The 27,070-nt window shown below is 33.6% G+C and overlaps 1 protein-coding gene across 1 annotated transcript; it reads left to right on the top strand.

Annotated features, from left to right (window-relative positions):
- The first annotated feature begins 1,059 nt into the window (after positions 1 to 1,059).
- On the top strand, positions 1,060 to 27,070 carry LOC111418398 (uncharacterized). The gene is made up of 5 exons (XM_071200848.1): positions 1,060 to 1,783; positions 16,350 to 17,636; positions 26,070 to 26,319; positions 26,369 to 26,510; positions 26,568 to 27,070. The coding sequence occupies exons 1-5, from the start codon at positions 1,173 to 1,175 to the stop codon at positions 27,011 to 27,013; spliced, it is 2,736 nt and encodes a 911-aa protein (XP_071056949.1). The 5' UTR covers positions 1,060 to 1,172; the 3' UTR covers positions 27,014 to 27,070.

Genomic DNA, 27,070 nt, shown 5'->3' with positions numbered 1-27,070 from the left:
CGAAAAAATTGCCGAAAAATTTATTTCTCAAAAACTAAAAGCGATTTTTCAAAACGGCTTGTTGCATTAAAAAGAGGATACTTTGATTAATAATTGGTGATATTTCCACAAGGATCCTTCAACAAATTAATTTTATAGCGAATTTTGAAAGTTATCGATAAAAAATGCAACATCGAAAATTTTCTCAAAATTTCAAATATTGTTTTCTCAAAAACTAAAAGTCATTTTGCAAAACGTGTTGGTTCATTGGAAAGAGGACTCTCTTATTAACACTTTGGGAAATTTTTATACTCATATTCCAAGAAATGGATTTTATACGAATTTTTAAAACTTAATCGGCGAAAATTGATAAATTCGAAAAAATTGTCGAAAAATTTATTTCTCAAAAACTAAAAGCGATTTTTCAAAACGGCTTGTTGCATTAAAAAGAGGATACTTTGATTAATAATTGGTGATATTTCCACAAGGATCCTTCAAAAAATTAATTTTATAGCGAATTTTGAAAATTATCGATGAAAATTGCAACATTTTATCAAAACTTCAAATATTGTTTTCTCAAAAACTAAAAGTTATTTTTCAAAACGTGTTGGTGCATTGGAAAGAGGACACTTTTATTAACACTTTGGGAAATTTTCATACTCATATTCCAAGAAATGAATTTTATACGAATATTTTAAACTTAATCGGCGAAAATTGCAAACATAAATGAATATTTTTGAGGTTATCTCAATAATTATTGATACAATCAAAATTTGTTGTATACAATACTTGATTATAGTAAAATTATAATCATTTTTTATTAATAAAATTTTCTAAAATAACAATTTTAACTAAATTAATTTAATTTAATCATTAAAATCGATGTACCTAGCTTATGCAACCCAACATACCCCAATAACAGATAATTTTATCCACAAGATAACTAAAGATACAATCAGCTTATTATCAATGTTTATAAACAAGATAAAACACAACATAATGATGATTAAAACAGCAGTCTTATCTATCAAAAACACGTGTATTTTTCTCCACGATGTATGTATATAAATCAGCTGATTCCTAAACGGATCAATAAATAAAGTTTTTCCAACTCGTCTCGAACGTTAACTCACGAAATTCGTTGTGTTTTTGACAAGTGATTGTTTATATATTTATTTAAAAACTCCCCAACGATGATATTAGATCATTTCACAGGAAAATTATTTATAATTTCGTTATCGTTCATCGTGATTTCATTCGGTGTTGACTTAAAATTAAATTTTTTACCAATCAACGGATTAATTTTAATATCGTACATCTTATTCATTTTTTCATTAACATTATGGGTGACTTCGAAATTAATTCGAAAAGTTTTGATACAAAACAAACCGATCGTTTACGATTTCGAGAAAAACCCATTTTTAAAATATACAAAAATCGGATTTGTTTATTTACAAAACGGGCTTTTATTCAAATCAAAAGAGATTAAAGAAAGTGATGTGATGTTTAAAGAAGATTTTAAAAAGATTAAAAGTATTGATGAGAGGATTGATGATTTTACTGATGACGTTGAAATTTTAATCAAAAAGTGGTTTCTTTTTATAAGTAAGGATGAAACTTTTTTGAATGAAACCAAAAATTTGGTTGATGAGATTTTGCGGAGGTTTTTGCAAGTTTTAATTGATGTTGATAGCAAGAAATTTTTACATGGTGTTTTGGTGATTTTTTTGAACCATGTTAAGGAGTATCAAAAGGCTGTTCGGAGGCAAAAGAAAAAATTTGGATCAATTGAAGAGCATTATAGGTAAATATTAATAATAATTATTAAATTTAATTTGAAAATTTGAAGGTTAAGTTGACTAGCATAATATTAATTTTTGCGAGGTATGCAACCAAATTTGCACGTGTTATAGTATAACATATATGACCCAATACACAACACGTCTTATTGTTCCATCTCATGTCATGAAAAGCTAAGGTTCATTGAGTAAACATCATAGAAAATAGCTTCGTAGAAATGCAACTCTCTAAACAAAAACTTCGTACTTAAAATATGTTTAAAAGTTAATAGTTTCTGTTATTTTTGTTAATTATAATTTAATTAGTCGGCCGTTCCGTATTTTTTAAGTTTTGTTATTCAGTTGTTTTTTCTATAAGAGTTGACGTTCACGTGCAAGAGACCACGCGTCAATTTTCTGTGCTTAAAGTATTTCCGTGTTATTTCAAATAGATGTTCGTTAAAAGTGTTTCGACTTTTATTTTCTGTTTGAACAACCACTAAAAAATTCTACAAGAACTGTAAGACGTTTATATTTCATTTTCTTTATTTGACGGTTTTTCACCCGAACTTTAATTGACATTTATAAGTGTTTCAAATTTTCCCGTTTGCGTTTCTAATATTTTCTTAACATTTTTTGGTCCTTCGAGCCGGATCTATAACCGGAAGTGCGGAGAGAAAGAACGTTTTGTGTGTTTTTCGATTTTTCGTTTTCGTGTTTATTTGTGTTACGTTACCATGGCAACCGCTAGTGAAATTGACTTAAACCCGATTTTTGAACGGCAAAATGACATTCACGGGTTAATTTCTCGCACAATAGACAATATTAAAAAACTCGCGATCGCGAAACGTACTCGCGGAAACATTCAAAGTCGTCTTGAGCGACTTGAAGCGAATTGGAGTGAATTCAACGAGTCGCTTAAATACTTGTCAAAATATCGGCATTTATTCACAGAAACAATATATTTCACAGATGATTTATTTTCGGTTTGTGAGGAGGCGTATATGGAGGCCAAGGGCGAAATTCTCGATCTGATGGAATCATTTCTAATTCCTCAGCCTTCTCAAGCCCCCGCTGGAAGCGTAACGGAGATGGTTCGTCCATCGCGACATTTGCCGCAAATCAAACTTCCCAATTTCGACGGAAAGTACGCTAATTGGGCTCAGTTTCGGGATTTGTTCGTCGCAATGGTTACTGATAATCGGGAATTATCAGACGTTGAACGATTGCAGTACCTGAAAATGACATTAATCGGTGAGCCAGCTCAATTGCTCAAAAACATCGCGATAACGAATGAAAATTTCGAAAGGGCGTGGCAGACGTTAGTTGAACGATACGAAAATCGCCGGTTACTAATCGAATCTCAATTAGCAATACTATTTTCCGCGCGCGCTATGAAGAACGAATCTTCGAGTGAATTAAAACGACTCGTCGGGGAAGTGAAAGAAGCAATCGGTGCGCTTGAAGTTTTGAAATGTCCCGTCCAACATTGGGATTATTTTCTAGTTTTTCTGATTATCAGAAAATTAGATATGGACGTGATGAAAGAATGGGAAAAGTCCATCGGTGACCATCGAGATCCCTCAACGTATGAAGAACTCGAGAACTTCTTAATCGGGCGTATTCATACATTGGAGGCAATCAAGAACTTGCAAGCAAACCGAAAGCCTAACCAAACTTCACATTCCACGAAGATCCGAGTTGTAAAAGTTCACAACGCATCTTCCGGAACGTCCAACTGTTTCATATGCACTTCGAATCATCATATCTCTTCATGTCCAACGTACCTTGCGAAGAGTCCGTCTGCAAGAATCGAATTCGTGAAAAGTAATAAACGATGCTTTAACTGTCTTGGACCTCACCTTGTAAAGGATTGTCGCGTTTCGAAGCGCTGCCGCGTATGCAACAAGAATCACCATAGCACGTTGCATGATGCCCCTTCAGATTCCCGTTCACGCTCTACAAGCACACAGCATGCGAACCCCGAAACAAACGTTCAGCAACTTTCATCTCGAACAAATAATAATCAAGCGCCACTTTCCTCAAATTCTCACGTTATAAATTCACACCACGTTCATACCCCCGTGATTCTGGCGACAGCGCTAGTGTTAACAGTTTCTAGTCGCGGTGAAACCATTCTAGTTCGAGCTCTCATCGACCAAGGATCAGAAGTATCCTTTATCTCCGAGTCCCTGTAGCAACAGTTGCAGATTTCGCGTCATTCAGCCAGTATCCCAATTTTTGGCATTGGGTCGCAGCACACCAGTGTCTCACGCGGTACTGTGAACATTAAACTAGCATCAAAAGTGAACCCTTTCATTTCATACGAAGAAGAAGCTCTAATTCTCCCGAAACTTACCGCATATCTTCCTCAAAAAAGAACAGCGCATATTCCCTTCGAGTTAGCAGACCTTCCGCTAGCTGATCCTGATTTTACATCATCTAGAAATATTGATTTGATTCTTGGGGTTACTTTCTACTCAAAAATAATTCAAGATGGAATTCGAAGAAGCGAGGATGGATCGCTCGTGGCTCAACAAACCTCCCTCGGGTGGATTCTTTCCGGTATCATGGCCGATCAACCGTCTTCAAACTCAAACCCGTTCGCGTTTCAATGTTCGATTGATCGGGAACTCCTTGAAATTATTCAACGTTTTTGGCAACAGGAAGACGATACGGTTTCGGTTCCCTGTATTTCGCCGGACGAAAAAGAGTGCGAAGATCACTTTGTGAGTAACTATTCGCGTGATTTAAACGGTCGTTTCGTGGTTCGTCTTCCTTTCCGTCGGTCTCCCACTGAATTGGGCGCTTCTTATCCGATTGCCATACAGACTTTCACAAGACTTGAACTGAGATTCGCGAAAAATTTGAATTTTAAACAGAAGTACAATCAATTTATGTGTGAATACCTTGAATTGGATCACATGCGTCAAGTATCGGCCCCGCTGCGTGAACTTCCTCAATTCTATTTGCCTCATCATGGAGTTATTCGGGAGAGCAGTTCGACCACAAAATTGCGCGTCGTGTTTAATGGGTCTCAGAAAACATCTTCGGGCATGTCGTTAAATGAATGTCTCCATACCGGGCCTAAACTTCAAACCGAGTTGGTCGACGTTCTTCTCCGGTGGAGACGCCATCCGGTGGTATTCGCGTGTGATTTAGAAAAAATGTACAGACAGATTAAAGTACATCCAGACGATTGGCGGTATCAACAAATCGTTTGGCGTGAAAACTGTACGGATCCTATTCAAACCTATCAGCTAAGTACCGTTACTTACGGGTTATCGTGCGCGCCATACTTAGCGATTCGGTGCCTTCGGCAGCTAGCGGACGAACACTTAAGCTCACAGCCTCTGGGAGCTTCTGTTATTCGACTGGACACCTATGTGGACGACATCCTCTCGGGCGCGAACGGTCTAGACAAGGTTCAGGAGGTTATCTTTCAAGTGAACCTTATCCTGACGGCGGGCGGTTTTACTGCGCGAAAATGGACGTCGAATCATCCTGAAGTGCTTCGTTCTTTAGCTCCTGAATTCCTTTCAGGTTCAAGTACTGTTAAGTTAGACGAATCAAACTCGCCGCGTGCGTTGGGATTGCTCTGGAACAATTCAGAGGATAATTTTTTGTTCAGTTTCAAGTCATATACTGATAAACCATTCGAACTTACCAAACGCGTCATCTTATCCTTTATCGCGCGGTTGTTTGACCCGCTCGGCTGGCTAGCTCCTATCGTTGTTACAGCCAAAATCTTTATGCAAGAGCTGTGGACTCGAAATCTTGAGTGGGACGATTCTTTACCAAGCGATTTGGTGACGCGGTGGAGTTTTTTCCTTGATAATTTTAAAGAGGTTCCAACTATTCGGGTACCGAGGTGGCTTGGGTTGTCGGACTGTGCACAATCGGTTGAGGTTCATGGATTCGCTGACGCCTCGAACAGCGCTTATGGTGCGGTGGTTTACCTTCGGGTTGTTTCGGGCGATGAAGTGCGTGTTTCAATCCTTATCGCTAAAACAAAAGTATCACCAATTAAGCGCGTTACGATACCGCGACTCGAGTTGTGCGCCGCGGTTATTCTTACGCGTTTGATCCGACGAGTTCGCGTGACTTTGGATCTTATTAATCATCCAGTGCACCTGTGGAGCGATTCGACCGTTGCTCTATTCTGGATCTGCAGCCATCCATCACGTTGGAAGGACTATGTTCGCAACAGGGTGACCGAGATCCAGGAATTGACCGAGGCGAAGTGGCATCATCTCCCAAGCGAGGATAATCCAGCGGATCTACTATCTCGTGGCGTTCCATTGAGGAGACTGCAGCAAGAGGATTTTTGGTGATCCGGACCTTCCTGGCTCCGTTCATCATCATCACAGTGGCCTTTGTTCCGGGCAACGTTGAGTACCGAAGCTGACGTGGAGCAACGAGCTATTTCAACTTCAAACACAGCATCCATGGTGAAAAAGGCTGGGACCTTAAAGAAAAATATTCGTCCTTGAGCAAACTTCTTCGTGTTACGGCTTGGTGTATCAGAGTTTTCGACAGAAATAAGCTTTATTCTGTTTCAGATATTCTGTCGCCGGAAGAAATTAATCGCTCTTTAATGTTTTGGGTTCGCGAATGTCAGCAATTATACTTCGGTCAAGAGATCCGACTTCTGCAGAGCGGAAAAGCAGTTCAACGTTCAAGCCCACTGTTCCGTTTAGTCCCATTCGTTGATGGATTGGGGTTTCTCCTTATCACTGGTCGCCTTCGATTTTCGACGTTGGATTGGGACGAGAAACACCCAATTATACTGCCAAGGGACTCCAGACTCACTACATTGATAATTGACAGCCATCATCGTAGAACATTGCATGGAGGAACACAACTTACCTCCACTTCCATTCGTCGACAGTTTTGGATCATTGGAGGCCGTGTTCCCGTTCGGGCTTTTATCCATCGATGCATGATATGCGCAAAACAGCGAGCTGTTACAAGCCAGCAGCTCATGGGTCAACTTCCTTCGGCCAGAGTTCGTCCTTCAAAACCATTCCAACATTCAGGCATAGATTATGCTGGGCCGTTTCAGCTTCGCAGTATGCGAGGGAGAGGAGCTAAAATGTACAAAGGATATTTAATCGTCTTTGTTTGTATGACTACCTCAGCTGTTCACCTGGAGATCACTTCTGACTACACGACAGCGGGATTCCTAGCAGCATTCAAACGTTTCTCCGGTCGTCGTGGAATCCCAAGCTGCATCTATAGCGATTGTGGAACAAATCTGGTGGGAGCTGATAAGGAACTTCGAACAGTGTTCTCGGCAGCCTCGTCGCAGTGGAGACATCTTGCACATCTGCTCAGTTGTGACGGGACCGAATGGAAATTTAATCCGCCAGCAGCGCCCCACTTCGGAGGAAAATGGGAGGCGAGCGTAAAATCAGTTAAAACTCACTTTAAGAAGGTCGTCGGAGCAACAACACTTACTTATGAAGAATTTTCGACGGTCCTCGTTCAAATTGAGGCCGTATTGAACTCACGACCTCTTTGTTCAATCTCCGATGACCCTAATTCTTACGAAATTTTAACGCCCGCCCATTTCCTCATCGGCAGTTCCCTCACTGTAGTTCCTGAGCCTTCCTTGCTCGACGTTAACATTTCACGTCTTTCACGATGGCAACATTTGCGACGAATGATAGACGACTTCTGGCTAAAATGGGAGAGATTTTATCTCCAGTTCATTCAAAATTCCAATAAATGGTATCAGCAACGTAACTTACCTCAAGTTGGAAGGTTGGTTCTTATAAAGGACGAACGTTTCCCTCCGTCCAAGTGGGCACTTGGTCGAATTACGCATCTCCACCCCGGACCGGACGGATTTGCGCGAGTGGCAACGGTGAAGACACCAACAACGACTTTAACGCGACCCGTCACTAAACTTTGTGTCTTACCGAGTGTCGATAATTGAGTGTTAATTTCGTTTTCATTAATTGTTTCGGATTTTCTTAACGTTGTCCGTCGTTCTTTTATTTTGTTGTGTTTGATTATGTTTCAATATTAGATTATGCTTTCTTTTCACATGTTTTATTGTTATTTCGGTTGCCTTCCGTTCGGCAAGGCGGGCGGTAATGTTTGAAAGTTAATAGTTTCTGTTATTTTTGTTAATTATAATTTAATATGTCGGCCGTTCCGTATTTTTTAAGTTTTGTTATTCAGTTGTTTTTTCTATAAGAGTTGACGTTCACGTGCAAGAGACCACGCGTCAATTTTCTGTGCTTAAAGTATTTCCGTGTTATTTCAAATAGATGTTCGTTAAAAGTGTTTCGACTTTTATTTTCTGTTTGAACAACCACTAAAAGATTCTACAAGAACTGTAAGACGTTTATATTTCATTTTCTTTATTTGACGGTTTTTCACCCGAACTTTAATTGACATTTATAAGTGTTTCAAATTTTCCCGTTTGCGTTTCTAATATTTTCTTAACAAAATCAGTGCCTTTAAATATTTAAAGACAATGTTAAAATTAAACGCATATGGCGCCATCTGTTGGGGATATTTTGGAATTATTCAGCTAAGAACCGAACCACAAGAATACAGGTTAGATTGGGTTTATATATAAAAGTTCCAATCACATAATAACTGTTTGGAAAGTGTTTGGAGCCACTATGTGGCTCCAATTAACGTTCCGACTGGTTGGGAATTCCTCAGATGCAATTACCAACAGCAATTACACCTGTCAAATAATGCCCCCACATTTGAATATCACTGCATCATAATGATCATAATATGACATGTAAGATTGCATCGGACGAGTTTCCAACCAGTTATAACGTTAGCTGAAGCAAAGCTATAATATACTCTTACCGAAAAATCACTTTAAAATGACGTTTTCGTCTGTCCATCATCTGTCATTTTGAACAAACTTCAACTATATAATTTTAAAAGTTGAAGTTAGCAGCAAATTTAAAAATATAACACGAATTGGAATCTATTCTTTTTAAATTAAAAGAATGATACTGGTAATAATTGTTATTGCTGTCTCTCATCATTCCCACTATTAATAATAAAATTGTTAGTTTAATTAAATTATTTCAATATAGACGCTAATGCCATCTTACGGTGAGATTTCGACATACAATCAGTCTCTGGTACTGCAAAGGCCTTGCTGTGACGTCATTGGAAGAATTGACATTTCTATGTTTTTATTTATACAGTGTATTTCACTTAAGAAGCAATACACAAAAATATAAAAATATAAAGCGAAATATTAACGGTTATAATTTTATTATTGTTAGGTTATCCAACTTGACTCGGTTACCATGGTGATTAAGATCCAAATACTGTAGGTGCTTGTCAAAATTGAAATTGAATTTAAGTTTTTTTTAAGGAAAAAGTCTTATTTAATTGGTTTAAAAGGCTGTATTTAACTCAAAATTAGTTTATCTAGGGAAGTATAAACAAGGTAAGTGGATTAAATCAAAAAAAAATGTGTTTAGATTATTTTTCTTAATTAGAATCGATTTAAATTAAATTCCAATTAACGAATTTGTTATGAATGCGAGATAATCGTAAAGAATTCGAATTGTTTTAAAATTAATAAAAACTAGGTTAGAATTGATAAAATAATCGAAAAAAATTTTATTATTTTAAGGTTATCCAACTTGACTCGGTTACCATGGTGATTAAGATCCAAATATTGCAGTTGTTTGTCAAAATTGACGTTGAATTTAAATTTTTAATGAAAAACACATAATCGGATTTAAAGGTTGTATTTAATTCAAAATGGGTAAACGGATGAAATTATAAGATCAATTAAAATGTACAAGAATTTAGGGTTAAATAACAATTAAAACTAGAACTAACACTAAACCTAGAACTAGAAACAGTCGGGTTTAGTCGTGAAAAAATCTTTCAGTTGTCAATGTCAACTTTAATTTCATTATTATATTCGTCATCTTCATAAAATAACCTTTAAAGTGAGTCCAAATCCTCGACGCATTTATCTCAAAAAACCAAAAAGTTCGAACTGTCAACTTTTAATTTTGACATATTTGCCAACTTCATAAAAAATCCTTTAAAATGAGTCCAAACTCGACATATTTAACTTTAATATTAATGGAAATACAATCACTTCCGGTTTGAAACGTCAACGTCAATTTTGACATATTTGTCATCTTCATTAAAAAACCTTTAAAATGAGTCCAAACATGACACACTTATCTCAAAAAACAAAAAAGTTAGAATAAAAAACGTTAAACCCGAAGTTAGTAACAATGAAAATAGTAATTTAATCATTAAATATTAATACCAACCTTAATTTTTAATTTTTCTTATTGCATTTTTGTTTTTGTGATAAATTTTAAGACATTTTATAAAAATTAAGAATTTCTCAAAATGACATTGACATTTCAAACCGGAAGTTGCTTATATCTCGACTAATATTGGAATTAAACGTATCATGTTTGGGTTCATTTTAAAGGATTTTTCACGACAATCACAAATATGTCGAAATTGACGTTGATATTTCTATTTGACCATAACTTCATTAATATTGAAGATAGATATGTCGTGTTTGTACTCATTTTAAAGGATTTTTAATGAAGATTACAAATATGTCAAAATTCAGGTTGAGATTTTAAACCTGAAGTCAGTTATCACATAGTAAACAAATGGACAACTTCGTGGTGTTCTTTCATGGTGTATTCTTTACTAAAAAAAACTTTAAAATGAGCTCAAACATGATACGTTCAGTAAAGGCCTTTGGAATCAATTTTAGTAAAATATGCAATCCCCCTGGAATGCGGGGATTGCATATTATGTAATATTAGATTATATTCCAAAATATATTTTATTGATGTTGCAGCATAGAAAAACTTTTATTGCTAATATAAAAATAATAAATTCTTTATTACGTTAGGAAATAAGTAACACTTGCTTTTTTCTGCATCTTGTCAAAAAAGATAAAAATATTAAGTAAAAATATAAAAAATATTGAGAAAAAAAATGTTGAAATAAAACTGACATTTTCGTATTTATAACCTAAAAGTGACAAAAAAGATGTTAATTTAAAAATTCCTGGAGGCCGTAGTTATCGAATTTAAGGAATGAAACTTATTTTAAATTAAAGCTCAAAGCTATCTCTTTAAAATGATGTATAATAATTGTTGGGTTGAATTGAAAAAATATTGAGAAAAAAAATGTTGAAATAAAACTTACATTTTCGTATAATCTAAAAGTGTCAAAAAAGATGCTAATTTAAAAATTCCTGGAGGCCGTAGTTATCGAATTTGAGGAATGAAACTTATTTTAAATTAAAGTTCAAAGCTTTCTCTTTAAAATGATCTATAATAATTGTTGGGTTGTACTGGAAAAATATTGAGAAAAAAAAAGTTGAAATAAAACTTACATTTTCGTATAATCTAAAAGTGTCAAAAAAGATGATAATTTAAAAATTCCTGGAGGCCGTAGTTATCGAATTTAAGAAATGAAACTTATTTTAAATTAAAGCTCAAAGCTTTCTTTTTAAAATGATGTATAATAATTGTTGGGTTGGATTGGAAAAATATTGAGAAAAAAAATGTTGAAATAAAACTTACTTTTTCGTATAACCTAAAAGTGTCAAAAAAAATGCTAATTTAAAAATTTCTGGAGACCGTAGTTATCGAATTTAAGGAATGAAACTTATTTTAAATTAAAGCTCAAAGCTTTCTCTTTAAAATGATCTATAATAATTGTTGGGTTGTATTGGAAAAATATTGAGAAAAAAAAAGTTGAAATAAAACTTAAATTTTCGTATAACTTAAAAGTGTCAAAAAAGATGCTAATTTAAAAAGTCCTGGAGGCCGTAGTTATCGAATTTAAGGAATGAAACTTATTTTAAATTAAAGCTCAAAGCTTTCTCTTTAAAATGATGTATAATAATTGTTGGGTTGGATTGGAAAAATATTGAGAAAAAAATGTTGAAATAAAACTTACATTTTCGTGTAACCTAAATGTGACAAGAAAGATGTTAATTTAAAAATTCCTGGAAGCCGTATTTATTGAAATTAAGGAATGAAACTTATTTTAAATTAAAGCTCAAAACGTTCTTTTTAAAATGATGTATAATAATTGTTGCGTTGAATTGGAAAAATATTGAGAAAAAAAATGTTGAAATAAAACTTACATTTTCGTATAACCTCAAAGTGTCAAAAAAGATGCTAATTTAAAAATTCCTGGAAGCTGTGTTTATTGAAATTAAGGAATGAAACTTATTTTAAATTAAAGTTCAAAGCTTTCTCTTTAAAATGATCGATAATAATTGTTGGGTTGTACTGGAAAAATATTGAGAAAAAAAATGTTGAAATAAAACTTACATTTTCGTATAATCTAAAAGTGTCAAAAAAGATGCTAATTTAAAAATTCCTGGAGGCCGTAGTTATCGAATTTAAGGAATGAAACTTATTTTAAATTAAAGCTCAAAGCTATCGCTTTAAAATGATGTATAATAATTGTTGGGTTGAATTGGAAAAATATTGAGAAAAAAAATGTTGAAATAAAACTTCAATTTTCGTATAACTTAAAAGTGTCAAAAAAGATGCGAATTTAAAAATTCCTGGAGGCCGTAGTTATCGAATTTAAGGAATGAAACTTATTTTAAATTAAAGCTCAAAGCTTTCTCTTTAAAATGATTTATAATAATTGTTGGGTTGGATTGGAAAAATATTGAGAAAAAAAATGTTGAAATAAAACTTACTTTTTCGTATAACCTCAAAGTGTTAAAAAAGATGCTAATTTAAAAATTCCTGGAAGCTGTGTTTATTGAAATTAAGGAATGAAACTTATTTTAAATTAAAGTTCAAAGCTTTCTCTTTAAAATGATCGATAATAATTGTTGGGTTGTATTGAAAAAATATTAAGAAAAAAAATGTTGAAATAAAACTTACATTTTCATATAACCTCAAAGTGTCAAAAAAGATGTTAATTTAAAAATTTCTGGAGACCGTAGTTATCGAATTTAAGGAATGAAACTTATTTTAAATTAAAGCTCAAAGCTTTCTCTTTAAAATGATCTATAATAATTGTTGGGTTGTATTGGAAAAATATTGAGAAAAAAAAAGTTGAAATAAAACTTAAATTTTCGTATAACTTAAAAGTGTCAAAAAAGATGCTAATTTAAAAATTCCTGGAGGCCGTAGTTATCGAATTTAAGGAATGAAACTTATTTTAAATTAAAGCTCAAAGCTTTCTCTTTAAAATGATGTATAATAATTGTTGGGTTGGATTGGAAAAATATTGAGAAAAAAAATGTTGAAATAAAACTTACATTTTCTTATAACCCAAATGTGTCAAAAAGATGTTAATTTAAAAAATTCCTAGAAGCCCTATTTATTGAAATTAAGGAATGAGACTTGTTCTAAATTAAAGTTCAAAGCTTCCTCTTTAAAATGGTGTATAATAATTGTTGGGTTGAATTGGAAAAATATTGAGAAAAAAAATGTTGAAATAAAACTTACATTTTCGTATAACCTAAAAATGTCAAAAAAGATGCTAATTTAACAATTCCTGTAAGCCGTGTTTATTGAAATTAAGGAATGAGACTTATTTTAAATTAAAGCTCAAAGCTTTCTCTTTGAAATGATGTATTATAATTGTTGGGTTGGATTGGAAAAATATTGAGAAAAAAATGTTGAAACAAAACTTACATTTTCGTATAACCTCAAAGTGTCAAAAAAGATGCTAATTTAAAAATTCCTGGAAGCTGTGTTTATTGAAATTAAGGAATGAAACTTATTTTAAATTAAAGCTCAAAGCTTTCTCTTTAAAATGATTTATGATAATTGTTGGGTTCGTTCGGAAAAATATTGAGAAAAAAAAAGTTGAAATAAAACTTACATTTTCGTATAACCTCAAAGTGTCAAAAAAGATGCTAATTTAAAAATTCCTGGAGGCCGTAGTTATCGAATTTAAGGAATGAAACTTATTTTAAATTAAAGCTCAAAGCTTTCTCTTTAAAATGATGTATAATAATTGTTGGGTTGGATTGGAAAAATATTGAGAAAAAAAATGTTGAAATAAAACTTACATTTTCGTATAATCTAAAAGTGTCAAAAAAGATGCTAATTTAAAAATTCCTGGAGGCCGTAGTTATCGAATTTAAGGAATTAAACTTATTTTAAATTAAAGCTCAAAGCTATCTCTTTAAAATGATGTATAATAATTGTTGGGTTGAATTGGAAAAATATTGAGAAAAAAAATGTTGAAATAAAACTTACATTTTCGTATAATCTAAAAGTGTCAAAAAAGATGTTAATTTAAAAAATTCCTAGAAGCCCTATTTATTGAAATTAAGGAATGAGACTTGTTCTAAATTAAAGCTCAAAGCTTTCTCTTTAAAATGATGTATAATAATTGTTGGGTTGGATTGGAAAAATATTGAGAAAAAAAATGTTAAAATAAAACTTACATTTTCGTATAATCTAAAAGTGTCAAAAAAGATGCTAATTTAAAAATTCCTGGAGGCCGTAGTTATCGAATTTAAGGAATTAAACTTATTTTAAATTAAAGCTCAAAGCTATCTCTTTAAAATGATGTATAATAATTGTTGGGTTGAATTGGAAAAATATTGAGAAAAAAAATGTTGAAATAAAACTTACATTTTCGTATAATCTAAAAGTGTCAAAAAAGATGTTAATTTAAAAAAATCCTAGAAGCCCTATTTATTGAAATTAAGGAATGAGACTTGTTCTAAATTAAAGCTCAAAGCTTTCTCTTTAAAATGATGTATAATAATTGTTGGGTTGGATTGGAAAAATATTGAGAAAAAAAATGTTAAAATAAAACTAACATTTTCGTCTAATCTAAAAGTGTCAAAAAAGATGCTAATTTAAAAATTCCTGGAGGCCGTAGTTATCGAATTTAAGGAATTAAACTTATTTTAAATTAAAGCTCAAAGCTATCTCTTTAAAATGATGTATAATAATTGTTGGGTGGAATTGGAAAAATATTGAGAAAAAAATGTTGAAATAAAACTTACATTTTCGTATAACCTCAAAGTGTCAAAAAAGATGCTAATTTAAAAATTCCTGGAAGTTGTGTTTATTGAAATTAAGGAATGAAACTTATTTTAAATTAAAGCTCAAAGCTTTCTCTTTAAAATGATCTATAATAATTGTTGGGTTGTACTGGAAAAATATTGAGAAAAAAAATGTTGAAATAAAACTTACATTTTCGTATAACCTAAAAGTGTCAAAAAAGATGCTAATTTAAAAATTCCTGGAAGCTGTGTTTATTGAAATTAAGGAATGAAACTTATTTTAAATTAAAGTTCAAAGCTTTGTCTTTAAAATGATCGATAATAATTGTTGGGTTGTACTGGAAAAATATTGAGAAAAAGAATGTTAGAATAAAACTTACATTTTCGTATAATCTAAAAGTGTCAAAAAAGATGCTAATTTAAAAATTCCTGGAAGCTGTGTTTATTGAAATTAAGGAATGAAACTTATTTTAAATTAAAGTTCAAAGCTTTCTCTTTAAAATGATCTATAATAATTGATGGGTTGTACTGGAAAAATATTGAGAAAGAAAATGTTAGAATAAAACTTACATTTTCTTATAACCCAAATGTGCCAAAAAAGATGTTAATTTAAAAAATTCCTAGAAGCCGTATTTATTGAAATTAAGGAATCAGACTTGTTCTAAAATAAAGCTCAAAGCTTTCTCTTTAAAATGATGTATAATAATTGTTGGGTTGAATTGGAAAAATATTGAGAAAAAAAATGTTGAAATAAAATTTACATTTTCGTATAACCTCAAAGTGTCAAAAAAGATGCTAATTTAAAAATTCCTGGAAGCTGTGTTTATTGAAATTAAGGAATGAAACTTATTTTAAATTAAAGTTCAAAGTTTTCTCTTTAAAATGATGTATGATAATCGTTGGGTTGGATTGGAAAAATATTCAGAAAAAAAAAGTTGAAATAAAACTTACATTTTCGTATAACCTAAAAGTGACAAAAAAGATGTTAATTTAAGAATTCCTGGAAGCCGTATTTATTGAAGTTAAGGAATGAAACTTATTTTAAATTAAAGCTCAAAGCTTTCTCTTTAAAATGATGTATGATAATTGTTGGGTTCGTTCGGAAAAATATTGAGAAAAAAAATGTTGAAATAAAACTTACTTTTTCGTATAACCTAAAAGTGACAAGAAAGATGTTATTTAAAAATTCCTGGAAGCCGTATTTATTGAAATTAAGGAATCAGACTTGTTCTAAATTAAAGCTCAAAGCTTTCTCTTTAAAATGATGTATAATAATTGTTGGGTTCGTTCGGAAAAATATTGAGAAAAAAAAAGTTGAAATAAAACTTACATTTTCGTATAACCTCAAAGTGTTAAAAAAGATACTAATTTAAAAATTCCTGGAAGCTGTGTTTATTGAAATTAAGGAATGAGACTTATTTTAAATTAAAGTTCAAAGCTTTCTCTTTAAAATGATCTATAATAATTGTTGGTTTGTATTAGAAAAATATTGAGTTGGTTTGTATTGAATTAAATTGCAAACAACTTTTATTAACAAAATTTTTTAAAATAACGTAATTTTAATTTCCCTCTGAACAGTATGGTAAATTAAATTTTCTTTTCAGGTATTCTCACATCGCCAGCAACAACAACAAAGCCTTCGAGCACATCATCTCCCAATTAACAAGCAAATTAATCCGCCAATTCATCAGTTGGGAAGTTTTCAATTCAATTCCATGCAAAACCGTAACATCGATTTTATCAAAAAAATTAACAGCTAACATTTTAGTGAATTTATCATCACCCTGCTTAATAAACTATAAATTAGCGTCGATTTCGATTTCAAAGAATCACAACAAAAAGTTACCTTTTAGTCTCAATGAATACGACGCTATAAGCCTAATTGACGTCGACCACGAAAAAGATTTTAAGCAACCAAAAATCGTACTCGATCAATCAAAAAACTATCAAGATAAACATCACGAAGAGAATAAAAATGTAATTTCGAAAAGTAATACTCCGAAAGTTTCGCCGAAAAAGATCTCCGAAATAAAATTGGAAGTTGTTGATCAAGTTGAAGAAGAAAAATTTGGAGTTGATGAAGTTGATTCGATCAAAACGATTTCATCCCCTGTTAAAATTTATGAGTCGAAATCGTGCGAGAAAACTTGGCGGAATTCGAGCGATTTAGAATCTATTTCTTTGGGGCAAGATTTATTGGTTGATTTTAACGACCCCGAAAGTGAAATAACAGATTTAATCGGCAAAAAATTATGGAAAGATACCGAAGAAATCGAAGACAAAAAAGAAGAAGACCCAATTTCAACTTCAATCCCAAACTTTATTAGCGTAACTTCAACCTTACAAGAACTCCAACAAACAACAGTAAACAACGTCGTCAAACCAGTCACCCAAGTCACATCATCCGCAATGCACAAATTCGGCGACCTTCAAGATGAAGCGGCTGGAGTCATGGAAGGAATTTTTGATTTTGGAATGGCCGGGCTTCGAAAAGGACTTCGTTTAACCGGGTTACAAGAAGGAAGCGAATTAAGGTCGGATTTCGGGCGGATTAAGCCGGTTCTTATCGAAAACTTTAACGAAATCAAAGAAAAGGGGCGGAAATTATCGAGAGTTGGGCCGGTTTCTAGCGAAGATTCAAAGTCTGAGAAGAGTTTGGAGGAGGAAGCGGTTTGGATGAATCCGCTAATTAAAGATTCGCCCAATTTCGATGGACAAATTTTGTTGGAGAAGCAACCTCCGATTTTGAGCGTATCGCAAGAAGATGAATTTAGCCCCGATTTGGAATATGAGGATACCACGGATTTAGCTACGACCACGGCGAAATTAAGGAGTTTGTTGCAACAGAAACAAACTGAGTCGACTTTAACAACACCTGCTTTAAGCCCGATGTAAGTTTATTAATTATACATATACAGGGTGTCTCACGTAACTGGTTCGTTAGAACTTTTTAAGGTTCCACTATTCGTAGTGGTTTGAAATTTTGGTAGCATGTTGAAGGAAAAGTACAATAAATAGGTATAGGAATGTTTATAGATAATTTGTAGAATTAAATTCCCTTTCTGATGGGGTAAAAAAATACGGGGTGTTCCATTTAAAATTTTCGAGTTTCTATCCATTGAATATGGAGAAACGGTAATTCAATTTTTGACCACCCTGTGTAAGATACTCTGATACAAGAAATGACAATCTATTTGGTAACATCTGAAGAGTAATCGTGCCAATTTAGAGGTTTTTTTTAATGAACGTTAACTGAGATATAGGCTTTTAAAGAGCATGGTGAAATTTGCCAAAAAAAGCTTAAAATCAAAATAACTCGAAAACAAAAAATGGTAGGTACCAACAACTTTTATCAAAGTCAACAATTTTTTTTATCAATATTTTTTTATGTATAATTGAAAGGTGTAATAAAAACTATAGCATTCCATTTAAAATAACGAAGTTGTGGTCTACTTCCGGTAGACCGGAAGTGGTGGCCATCTTGAAAATATTTTAGATTGAAAGTTTAGAATGAACAACCCATGCTACCAATATTTCAAACCTCTACGCATAGTGGAACCTAAAAAAGTTCTAACGAACCAGTTACGTATATACAGGATGTCTCAGCGAGACCGGTCATTAGACGTTTCTGGGGTTCTGGAAAAAATAAAAATTTGAGAATTCATATATAAGTATTATCAATTGCATTCTCTTCGACTAAAATATTTTCAGATTTCTAACACTTCCGGTTATACCTACTTTATTTTTTTAAATGGAACATCCTGTATATTTTTACAAGGTTGGATTTGTCTGTTTTCAAGGCTTATGAATAACTTTACTTTCTGCAATTTGATTCAGCCGTTCTCGAGTTATTCACATTTTTCTAGAAAAATCTGCTCCAGCAGACATTTGTTTAAAAAATCAGAGAACACTCGATTTTTGAGATATCAATTTAGAATTCAGAACATGCTTTTGCATATAACACCCAAATTTGCCCACCCTGTACAGGGTGTCCAAATTTCGATGGGTTTGCAGGATATCTCAGTTATTATGAAAGATAGAAAGTTGCGGTTTTCGCGAACCTGAGCTACTTTTTTGTGAAACTTATAATGCCTCAAACCAAATTTTCATAGACCTCTTCGTTTTTGATATACAGGGAGTATTTCAAAATTTACGATTTTCAGACACCCCCCGTATCTCGGCTATCCGGAAACTTAGTAAAAAAGTAAAAACGGGTTCTAATAGATTTTTTTACGGAGAATCCAATGGTGCACGTAGAATTTTTCTAGTCATCACGGTTTTTGAGTTATAAACACAACTTAGGTTTTTTTAAATGGAACCAGCTATATTTTATTTTTTTATTGAACTGGATTTTTTTCAAGCTTTTCAATGATATATAATACTCTATACTTACCTTTATAATTTATTAACCTCGAAATTGAATAAAATACATTATTTTATAAGTAGGCTATGATAAATAGACTGCCTAGCCTGACGTCACAGAGATGGGCGGAGCTTATATCGACTTTCGTTGCTAACCACAGTTGCTAATGATAAACCGTAATAAAAATGTCATAAAAAGTCACTTAGTTTATTTTATTTTAACACTAATTGAAAAATTGCATATGGTGATTTACCGTTAGCAACACACTTAGCTATGAAAATGTTTGGAGTCGATATAAGCTCCGCCCATCTCTGTTACGTCAAGGCTTAGGTTGTCTATTAAGTGATCGCGTTGCTAGGATACCGGAATAAACAAAGTAAATATAGTTAATTACTGTCAAACTTAATTTTGAATTTTGTGCTAACAATAAGTCGTGTGTTACTTAATTACCTTTAATTAACTTAACTTAATTATCTTTTTCTTGAAATGGAGCGCTATGAAAATTATGAAAAATATGACAAGCTAGCATGTTACATTCATGCAAATGAAAATGTTAATCAAGCTGCTGAATTATACATAAATAGGTAGAATGCAACATTTATCAGCAATAACATTTTATTAGCAGATTGTTTCACTTCAGATATCCAGAAAGAGCGCAACCAAATTCAAAAATTTTTTTGCGAATAAAGCGTAATTTGATCAATTATGGAAGTTTTTTGATGCCCAGGCCAAAAAAATATAATAAAGAAAATCGGAATAACAATGAAATTACCGTGTTAGGATGTGTGGAAGCCGCGCCTAAAACATCATGTAGGGAAATTGAATGTCAAATTGGAATTAAAAAATCGACAGCCTGTGCGATTCTAAAAAAGTATAAATATAAACCCTACAAAGAACAAATAGTTCACCACTTACACCCGGGAGATGCCGAACGACGTTTGGAATTCTGTAACTGGTATTTGAACCATGCACAAAATAATATTGAATTTAGTTCCTCTATTATATGGTCTGATGAGGCATATTTTACCAGCACAGGAATCTATAATCGTCATAATAACAAGCATTGGCATCAAGAAAACCAACATATTATAATTGAGCGGGAGCGTCAAGGAAAATTTGGTTTTAACGTGGCATGTTTTATTATTGGGCCACGAATTGTTTACAAAATATTTGAAGGAAACCTTTGCACTAATCGCTATTTGGCCATCTTGCCAGAGATTTTGGATGATATTCCTCTTATTCGGCTAAATAATATTTATTTTCAGCAGGACATAGCTCCCGCTCATAATGCGTAAGTAGTGAGTCGCTACCTAACTGCAGAATTTCCTGGTAGGTGGATAGGCACACATGGTCCAACGCGATGGCCAGCAAGATCACCTGATTTATCTATTCTGGACTTCTTTTTATGGGGATATATCAAGAATTGGATATATAGTACCCAGAATCGAACAAAATTGGAATTGAAAATTGCTGTAACTGATGCTTTTTCACATTTACAGCAACATCCCATAACTATTCTAAATGCAATTAAACGCATTACTAAACTTTGTGAACAATGTGTGCATCAAAATGATAACAACTTTGAACAATTCTTGTAACTTGAAGCCATATTTGCATAATGTTTAGTTTTTAATAATTTTTCGTTTTTAGCAAACAAAATTTAATAGATACATTTTTTTAATAAGTCAATAATTAATATTATAGTATTTTCAAAATTCTTTGTTTATTCTGGTATCCTAGCAACGCGATCACTTAATTTATCATAGCCTACTTATAAAATAATGTGGTTTTTTTAATTTCGAGGTTAATTATAAAGGTAAGTATAGAGTATTATATATCATTGAAAAGCTTGAAAAAATTCTAGTTCAATAAAAAAATAAAATATAGGTGGTTCCATTTAAAAAAACCTAAGTTGTGTTTATAACTCAAAAACCGTGATGTCTAGAAAAATTCTACGTGCATCATTGGATTCTACGTGAAAAAATCTATTAGAACCCGTTTTTACTTTTGTACTAAGTTTCCGGATAGCCGAGATACGGGGGGTGTCTGAAAATCGTAAATTTTGAAATACTCCCTGTGTATCAAAAACGAAGAGGTCTATGAAAATTTCGTTTACGGCATTGTAAGTTTCACAAAAAAGTAGCTCAGGTTCGCGAAAACCACAACTTTCTATCTTTCATAATAACTGAGATACCCTGCAAACCCATCGAAATTTGGACACCCTGTACAGAGTGGTTCAAATTCGATGTCCGAATAGGCTAACTCGGAAACTATAAGAGTTAGAAAAAAAGTAGCTTACATGTCATGATCTCGTTTTTCGAGAAATTGCTAATGCCGAAAACCTCATAGCGCTATCGTCTTTTGTTTTTCCCCTAGAGGCCAAAATTGAAAATATCGTAAAACCAATAAGTGCAATTATCTTGGTTATTATTATAGGTGGAGTATTATAACTACGACATTATATGGACCCTTTTTTACGGAGAATTTCATGACATCGTCAAAAAAAAATTTTCGGTTTTAGATTTTGAGATACCATGCTTATTAAATTCGTTATTTTTTTCTGATACAAAAATATAGGGTTCGACAGATCTATTTTTTATTGTTTTAGAATAAAGCTAAAAATAAACTTTTTTTATAAAATTTCCATCTAGTGTCGTCGAGGAAATTAAATTTACAGTTTAATGTAAGTTACGAGGCGGTAGGTAAAATCTAAAAAGTTAACAATTAAATAAGAAGATAACTTCTGGTATTTAAAAACAAATAATTTTTTAATATGTAACATTCTAACATGTCAAACTTTTCAAAATTTTCGTAATTGATCATAAAAACAGGATTTTTAAAGTGACACTTCAGAAAATTTTTGAATAAAAACAAATGTTGCTAAGTTTATTTGAATTAAAAAAAAAACACACATGAGCGCTATCTATCGATAATTTATTAAGTCATTTAAAAATAATATTAAATCGAAATAAAAAATGTGAAATAATGCAATCTATTGCAACTTTTGTGTAAAACATATATAAATTAAACAATTCAACAAATATAATTGTTTCAAATATCAGAAGTATGTTATTTTAATTTTTAGTTATAGAACCGTAATTTACAGGAAACTGTAAATTTAATTTCTTCGACGACACTAAAAGAAAAGTTTATTTTTACATTACATTACATAGAATACATATCGGGTAGGCGGACCAACCAACCTTGCACCGCGACCCTAAGGATCTATTGTACCCCGATAGATATCGTTCTTAACGAACATTAATACCTTGCTCGGCGAAAGGTCATTCAGATCTTTTGAGGAGATAAACTGCGACCCAAAAATCGAGAATCTGATACGGTTAACGGCAGGGCAGTGGCATAAAACATGCTCAACCGTCTCTGCTTCCTCCGCACATAGTCGGCATTCAACATCGTCGGCTAAACCCAACAAGTTGAGGTGTGCTTTTAATCGGCAGTGCCTAGTAAAAACACCCATTAGAACTTTTATGCTACTACGGGCAAGTCCTAAAATATTCCCTGGTCTCATTCCAGGAGAACTGGTCCACAGTAGGCGAAGTCTCTCTTCAGCCCACAGTACAATCCTATATTTGGCCATCGCAAATGATACACCAACTGCTGGTTCCGGTCCCACAAACGCTTCAGCGCTGCCATCTCGTGCTAGCTTATCTGCCGCTTCATTGCCAGCAACCCCAGAGTGACCCGGGACCCAGATCAGAGAGACTCTGTTATCACAACTCAGTGTGTTTAATGTTCTCTTACAATCATTAACCAGAGCCGACACCGTTTTCACGGCTTGCAGCGCTGGAGAGCGGCTTGACTGTCTGAGAAAATTCGTACTGTCATGTTCTTCACCCCTCTTTCAAGAAGGATTTTAGCACCCATGTCAATAGCAAATACTTCCGCCTGGAATACAGTACAGTACGTACCCAGGCTGTAGGCTTGCTTAATTCGAGGTGTCTGGCAGTATACTCCTGCTCCTATCCCTTCAGGCGTTTTTGATCCATCTGTGTACAAGCAAATGTCTGCCCGAACCAGAGAATTTTCATTTTCGATCCAGGACTGCCGCTCAGGCAGTACAATCTGGTATCGAGCATTAATCACTGATAGTGATACCGCCAAATCTGACGGCATTGATAGCACAGTATCAGTGCTTATAATGTCTTCCGCAGCCCATTGGTAGGACATGTCGGAACAGTTTTGAGCATATTGCTTGAATCTGTAAATGGTTGTTCTAGCCACTTTCTCTATATGCAAATGCAGAGGAGATAGGCCAAGCAGAACCTCCATTGCTAGAGTTGGCGTTGTGCCTATCGCACCAGAGATTGCCAATCCAGCTACTCGTTGAATTCGTGAAAGTTTACTGATAAGTGAAGTCTGTCGGACTTTCCTATACCAGGCTGCTGCACCGTATGTGATCATAGGTCTAACCACAGTCACATAGAGCCAGTACAGTCTTTCAGGGGTAAGACCCCAATTTTTTCCACAAGGACTGCGACAAGTCCACAAGGATAGTCTAGCTTTGGGCAAAACTCCCTGCAAATATCCATTCCATGACAGGGTTTTGTCTAGGATTACTCCTAGATATTTGACTTCCTTTGAGAAAGGAATTTCTTCACCTTGGATAGTTGGGCGGATTAGTCCATCCACCTTTCGCTTCCTGGTGAAGGGCACAACAATTGTCTTTTGCGGGTTTATTGAGAGGTTCTCTCCCTTACACCAAGCGCAAATGGTATCTAGGGTCACCTGGAGGACTTTAGATATCCTCGGCAAACAGGTTCCTTTGACCATAACGACAATGTCATCAGCATAAGCTTGTATTTCCACACCAACGGCTTCGACTATCGCAATCAGATCGTCAACTAGGAGGGACCAAAGCAGGGGAGATAACACCCCTCCCTGCGGGCAGCCACCTTCCGGCCTGAAGCGTATCGTATCACCGTGGAGTGAAGTAGAAACTATTCTACTATCTAGCATATTCCGGATCCAACCCGCTATAGTTGCTTCCACTCCCCTGTCAAGAGCAGCTCTTTCAAGAGATTGTGGTATTGCGTTGTTGAACGTTCCCTCTATATCCAGAAACGCACACACCAAGATTTCTTTATCCTGCAGCGTCCTGGATACTCTACCAACTAAGTTGTGTAGAGCCAATTCTGCTGATTTTCCCGCTTGATAAGCATACTGGTGGCGACTCAGTGGACCAGATAAGTTTACTGATAACTGAAGTCTGTCGGACTTTCCTATACCAGGCTGCTGCTCCGTATGTGATCATAGGTCTAACCACAGTCACATAGAGCCAGTACAGTCTTTCAGGGGTAAGACCCCAATTTTTTCCACAAAGACTGCGACAAGTCCACAAGGATAGTCTAGCTTTGTGCAAAACTCCCTGCAAATGTCCATTCCATACTTATTTATATACTTTTTTTTCTAGTGTCGTCGAAGAAATAAAATTTAAAGTTTCCTGTAAATTACGGTACTATGCCAAAAATTAAAAAAACATGTTTCTCCAATCCAAAACAATGCAATCCATTAAATATTTCTGTATTAACAGTTGTTGTAATAAACATAATTATTTGTTTTTAAATAGCAGAAAAATAATATTCCGTAATTTAAATACCGCCCCGTAATTTACAGGAAACTGTAAATTTCATTTCGTCGACGACACTACTATCCGTGCAAAAAGTCAAGGCCCGTCACTTTAAAGATCGATATCTTCGTAACTGCTCAATGGAAAAAATTGCGGTAAGTTTATTGTAATCAGTGAACATTTCTGCGTATCACATGTTAATTTGGAAATTTTCGGGTCCGCGGTTTTTCTTTTTTCGCGAGTTAAGTGAAAAAGTACCTGATTATTGAGAGTGCCAGCAACTTTGTCTACTTTGCAATTTTTTTTCTTCAAAACTATTTGACGAAAAAATTTCAAATTTGAATTGGTGGTAAATCGATGTTTTCTTAATATGGGGAATATTTTATTTTTTCGATATTTCATATAGTTTCGCATAAAATCGCGGTTTAATAGGATGCGGTTATTTCGAAACCGACCTGGCGGATTTCAACGCGGTTTTTACCAAAATATGTTAAATAATGTCGGTTGTCGGATTCCGTTATCAGTTTTTCCAAATTATTGCTTAGTAATTTTTTAAGAGCGATTTAATGGAATTACAAATGAAAGACAAACAAAAATAAGCTATGCGGGGTGAGGAGGGTTCCGTCGAATCGGAACAGATGGTGTGTCCCAGACAGTACGTCGCGCCTTTATCTTACCTACATAGAAATAAGGCGCGACGTCCTGTCTGGAACGCATCATACTTGATAGACATTTCAGACATAACCTCAATATAAGAAAGCTGTCATTTCTGTTAATATTTTATTTTTTGATTAGTAGGTCGTGTCAGAACTGTGGAATAATCGCTTTATTATTCAACACTTGTCAGTCATGCAAGTAATCATTTCTGACCGTAGTACCTAAAGGTATGATATACGGGAACAATTTTTAACATTTTCAAAAATATGTTTATTGCCACTTAACTAAGAGACATAGAATTTTTTTCTTATTTTGGCAGAACAGGTATGAGTTGGCCTCTCACCCGGTGCCCGCTTGACGTTGAGTTTCGGGACACCTGTATATATTTTTTTTATATTCAAGAGCCAATGAAAAACAGTTTATCATTCTTGCTTAACTGACTTGGTCCTTTTCAGCTCCAAATTCAGTTTAATTGATATTTTGTTTGATTATGTTACTTTTTTATAGCTTTTTTTTTTGTAGTTTCTCTTTTCTAATTCTTTTTGCATGTAATGGGGTTAATAAATATATGTATATTATTATTATTAATGGTATCAAAATTTTTTATATACAATATTTGATTATAATTAAATTTACAACTTTTATTAATACCATTTTGTAACATAACGTAATTTTAATTTTCCTCTGAACAGTAAAAATAGTATTAATTTATTTTAGGCCTATTGATGAAACGGGACGATCTTTATCAACACTTTCAAACAGTAGCTTTGAAGATTTAACGAATGTTGATGGTGCTTTACCCAGTTTATATAAATTTTGTGCCCGAACCGCAACTGGGGTTTTCCAGAACACCTTGAATACTCTAAAAACGGCTTTACCCGGAAATCAGAGCACAATCGATCAAGAAAACGAATTCATCAGTATCGAAAATGTTAACCATTGGACTTACGTAGCTTCAGATTTAAATGTAAGCGCAAAAAAATTAAAAAAAAAATTAATTAACCATTTTATTTTAGGAAAACGATTTAAGTATTAAAATGGAAAAGCTTTTAAATGAACGTCGCGCTTTTTGCACCGTTGATAACGCGTATGAAGCCGTTGAATCTTTGGATGTTTTGGATCAAACTTCCGGTTGGAGTTCAACGAAAAAATATGACGGTAATTTATTATTTTATTGATTTATTTATCATTATTATTAATAATTTTTGTTTAAAGATGATATCGACGATTTAGAACTCAACATTCCACTTACAAAAACTTTATTGGATATTTTTTGCGAATCAACTCCGTGTTTGTTACCGGAAGCGCTCGTAAAATCGATATTAATCCTTTTTGGAAGCGTAATCGAAGATTATTTGGTGAATTATAGTAAAAAGTCGCTAAAAAGTGTGAATGGGATGATTGGAAAATTACCGAATGGGTTGCAAACGAACCCTTTGGCTTTAACTAAAAAGGAACTCACCGAAATTTTCGTCGATTTAATTCCCGGTGGGTTAAAGTATTTAGTGGGGGAAGACCTTTTTAGAAGTGCGATTGAAACTTTGGTTTTATCATTACAAAGTCAAAAGATTAATGAAGATATTTTTTTGCAAATTTTTGAGTTGGTTACTTCTTTGGTTATAGAAGCTAATTGTAGTTTATCGCCGACGTATTCTGCCTAAAATTAAGACGACTTTTATTAATTTATTTAATCAATTAATAAATAATATTAGAAATAA

Source organism: Onthophagus taurus, unplaced genomic scaffold (genome assembly GCF_036711975.1).
Source record: "Onthophagus taurus isolate NC unplaced genomic scaffold, IU_Otau_3.0 ScKx7SY_15, whole genome shotgun sequence".
In the NCBI taxonomy this organism is placed as follows: Eukaryota; Metazoa; Arthropoda; class Insecta; order Coleoptera; family Scarabaeidae; genus Onthophagus; species Onthophagus taurus.
The sequence above is the reverse complement of the archived record's forward strand: the minus strand, read 5'-3'. Positions and strand labels throughout refer to the sequence as shown.

Bases quoted from the DNA above. Each gene is read 5' to 3' on its own strand.
- LOC111418398 (XM_071200848.1), top strand. From the start codon at position 1,173: ATGATATTAGATCATTTCACAGGAAAATTATTTATAATTTCGTTATCG. The intron at 1,784-16,349 runs GTAAATATTAAT...TTTTCTTTTCAG, and splicing joins TCAATTGAAGAGCATTATAG to GTATTCTCACATCGCCAGCA. The intron at 26,320-26,368 runs GTAAGCGCAAAA...ATTTTATTTTAG, and splicing joins ACGTAGCTTCAGATTTAAAT to GAAAACGATTTAAGTATTAA.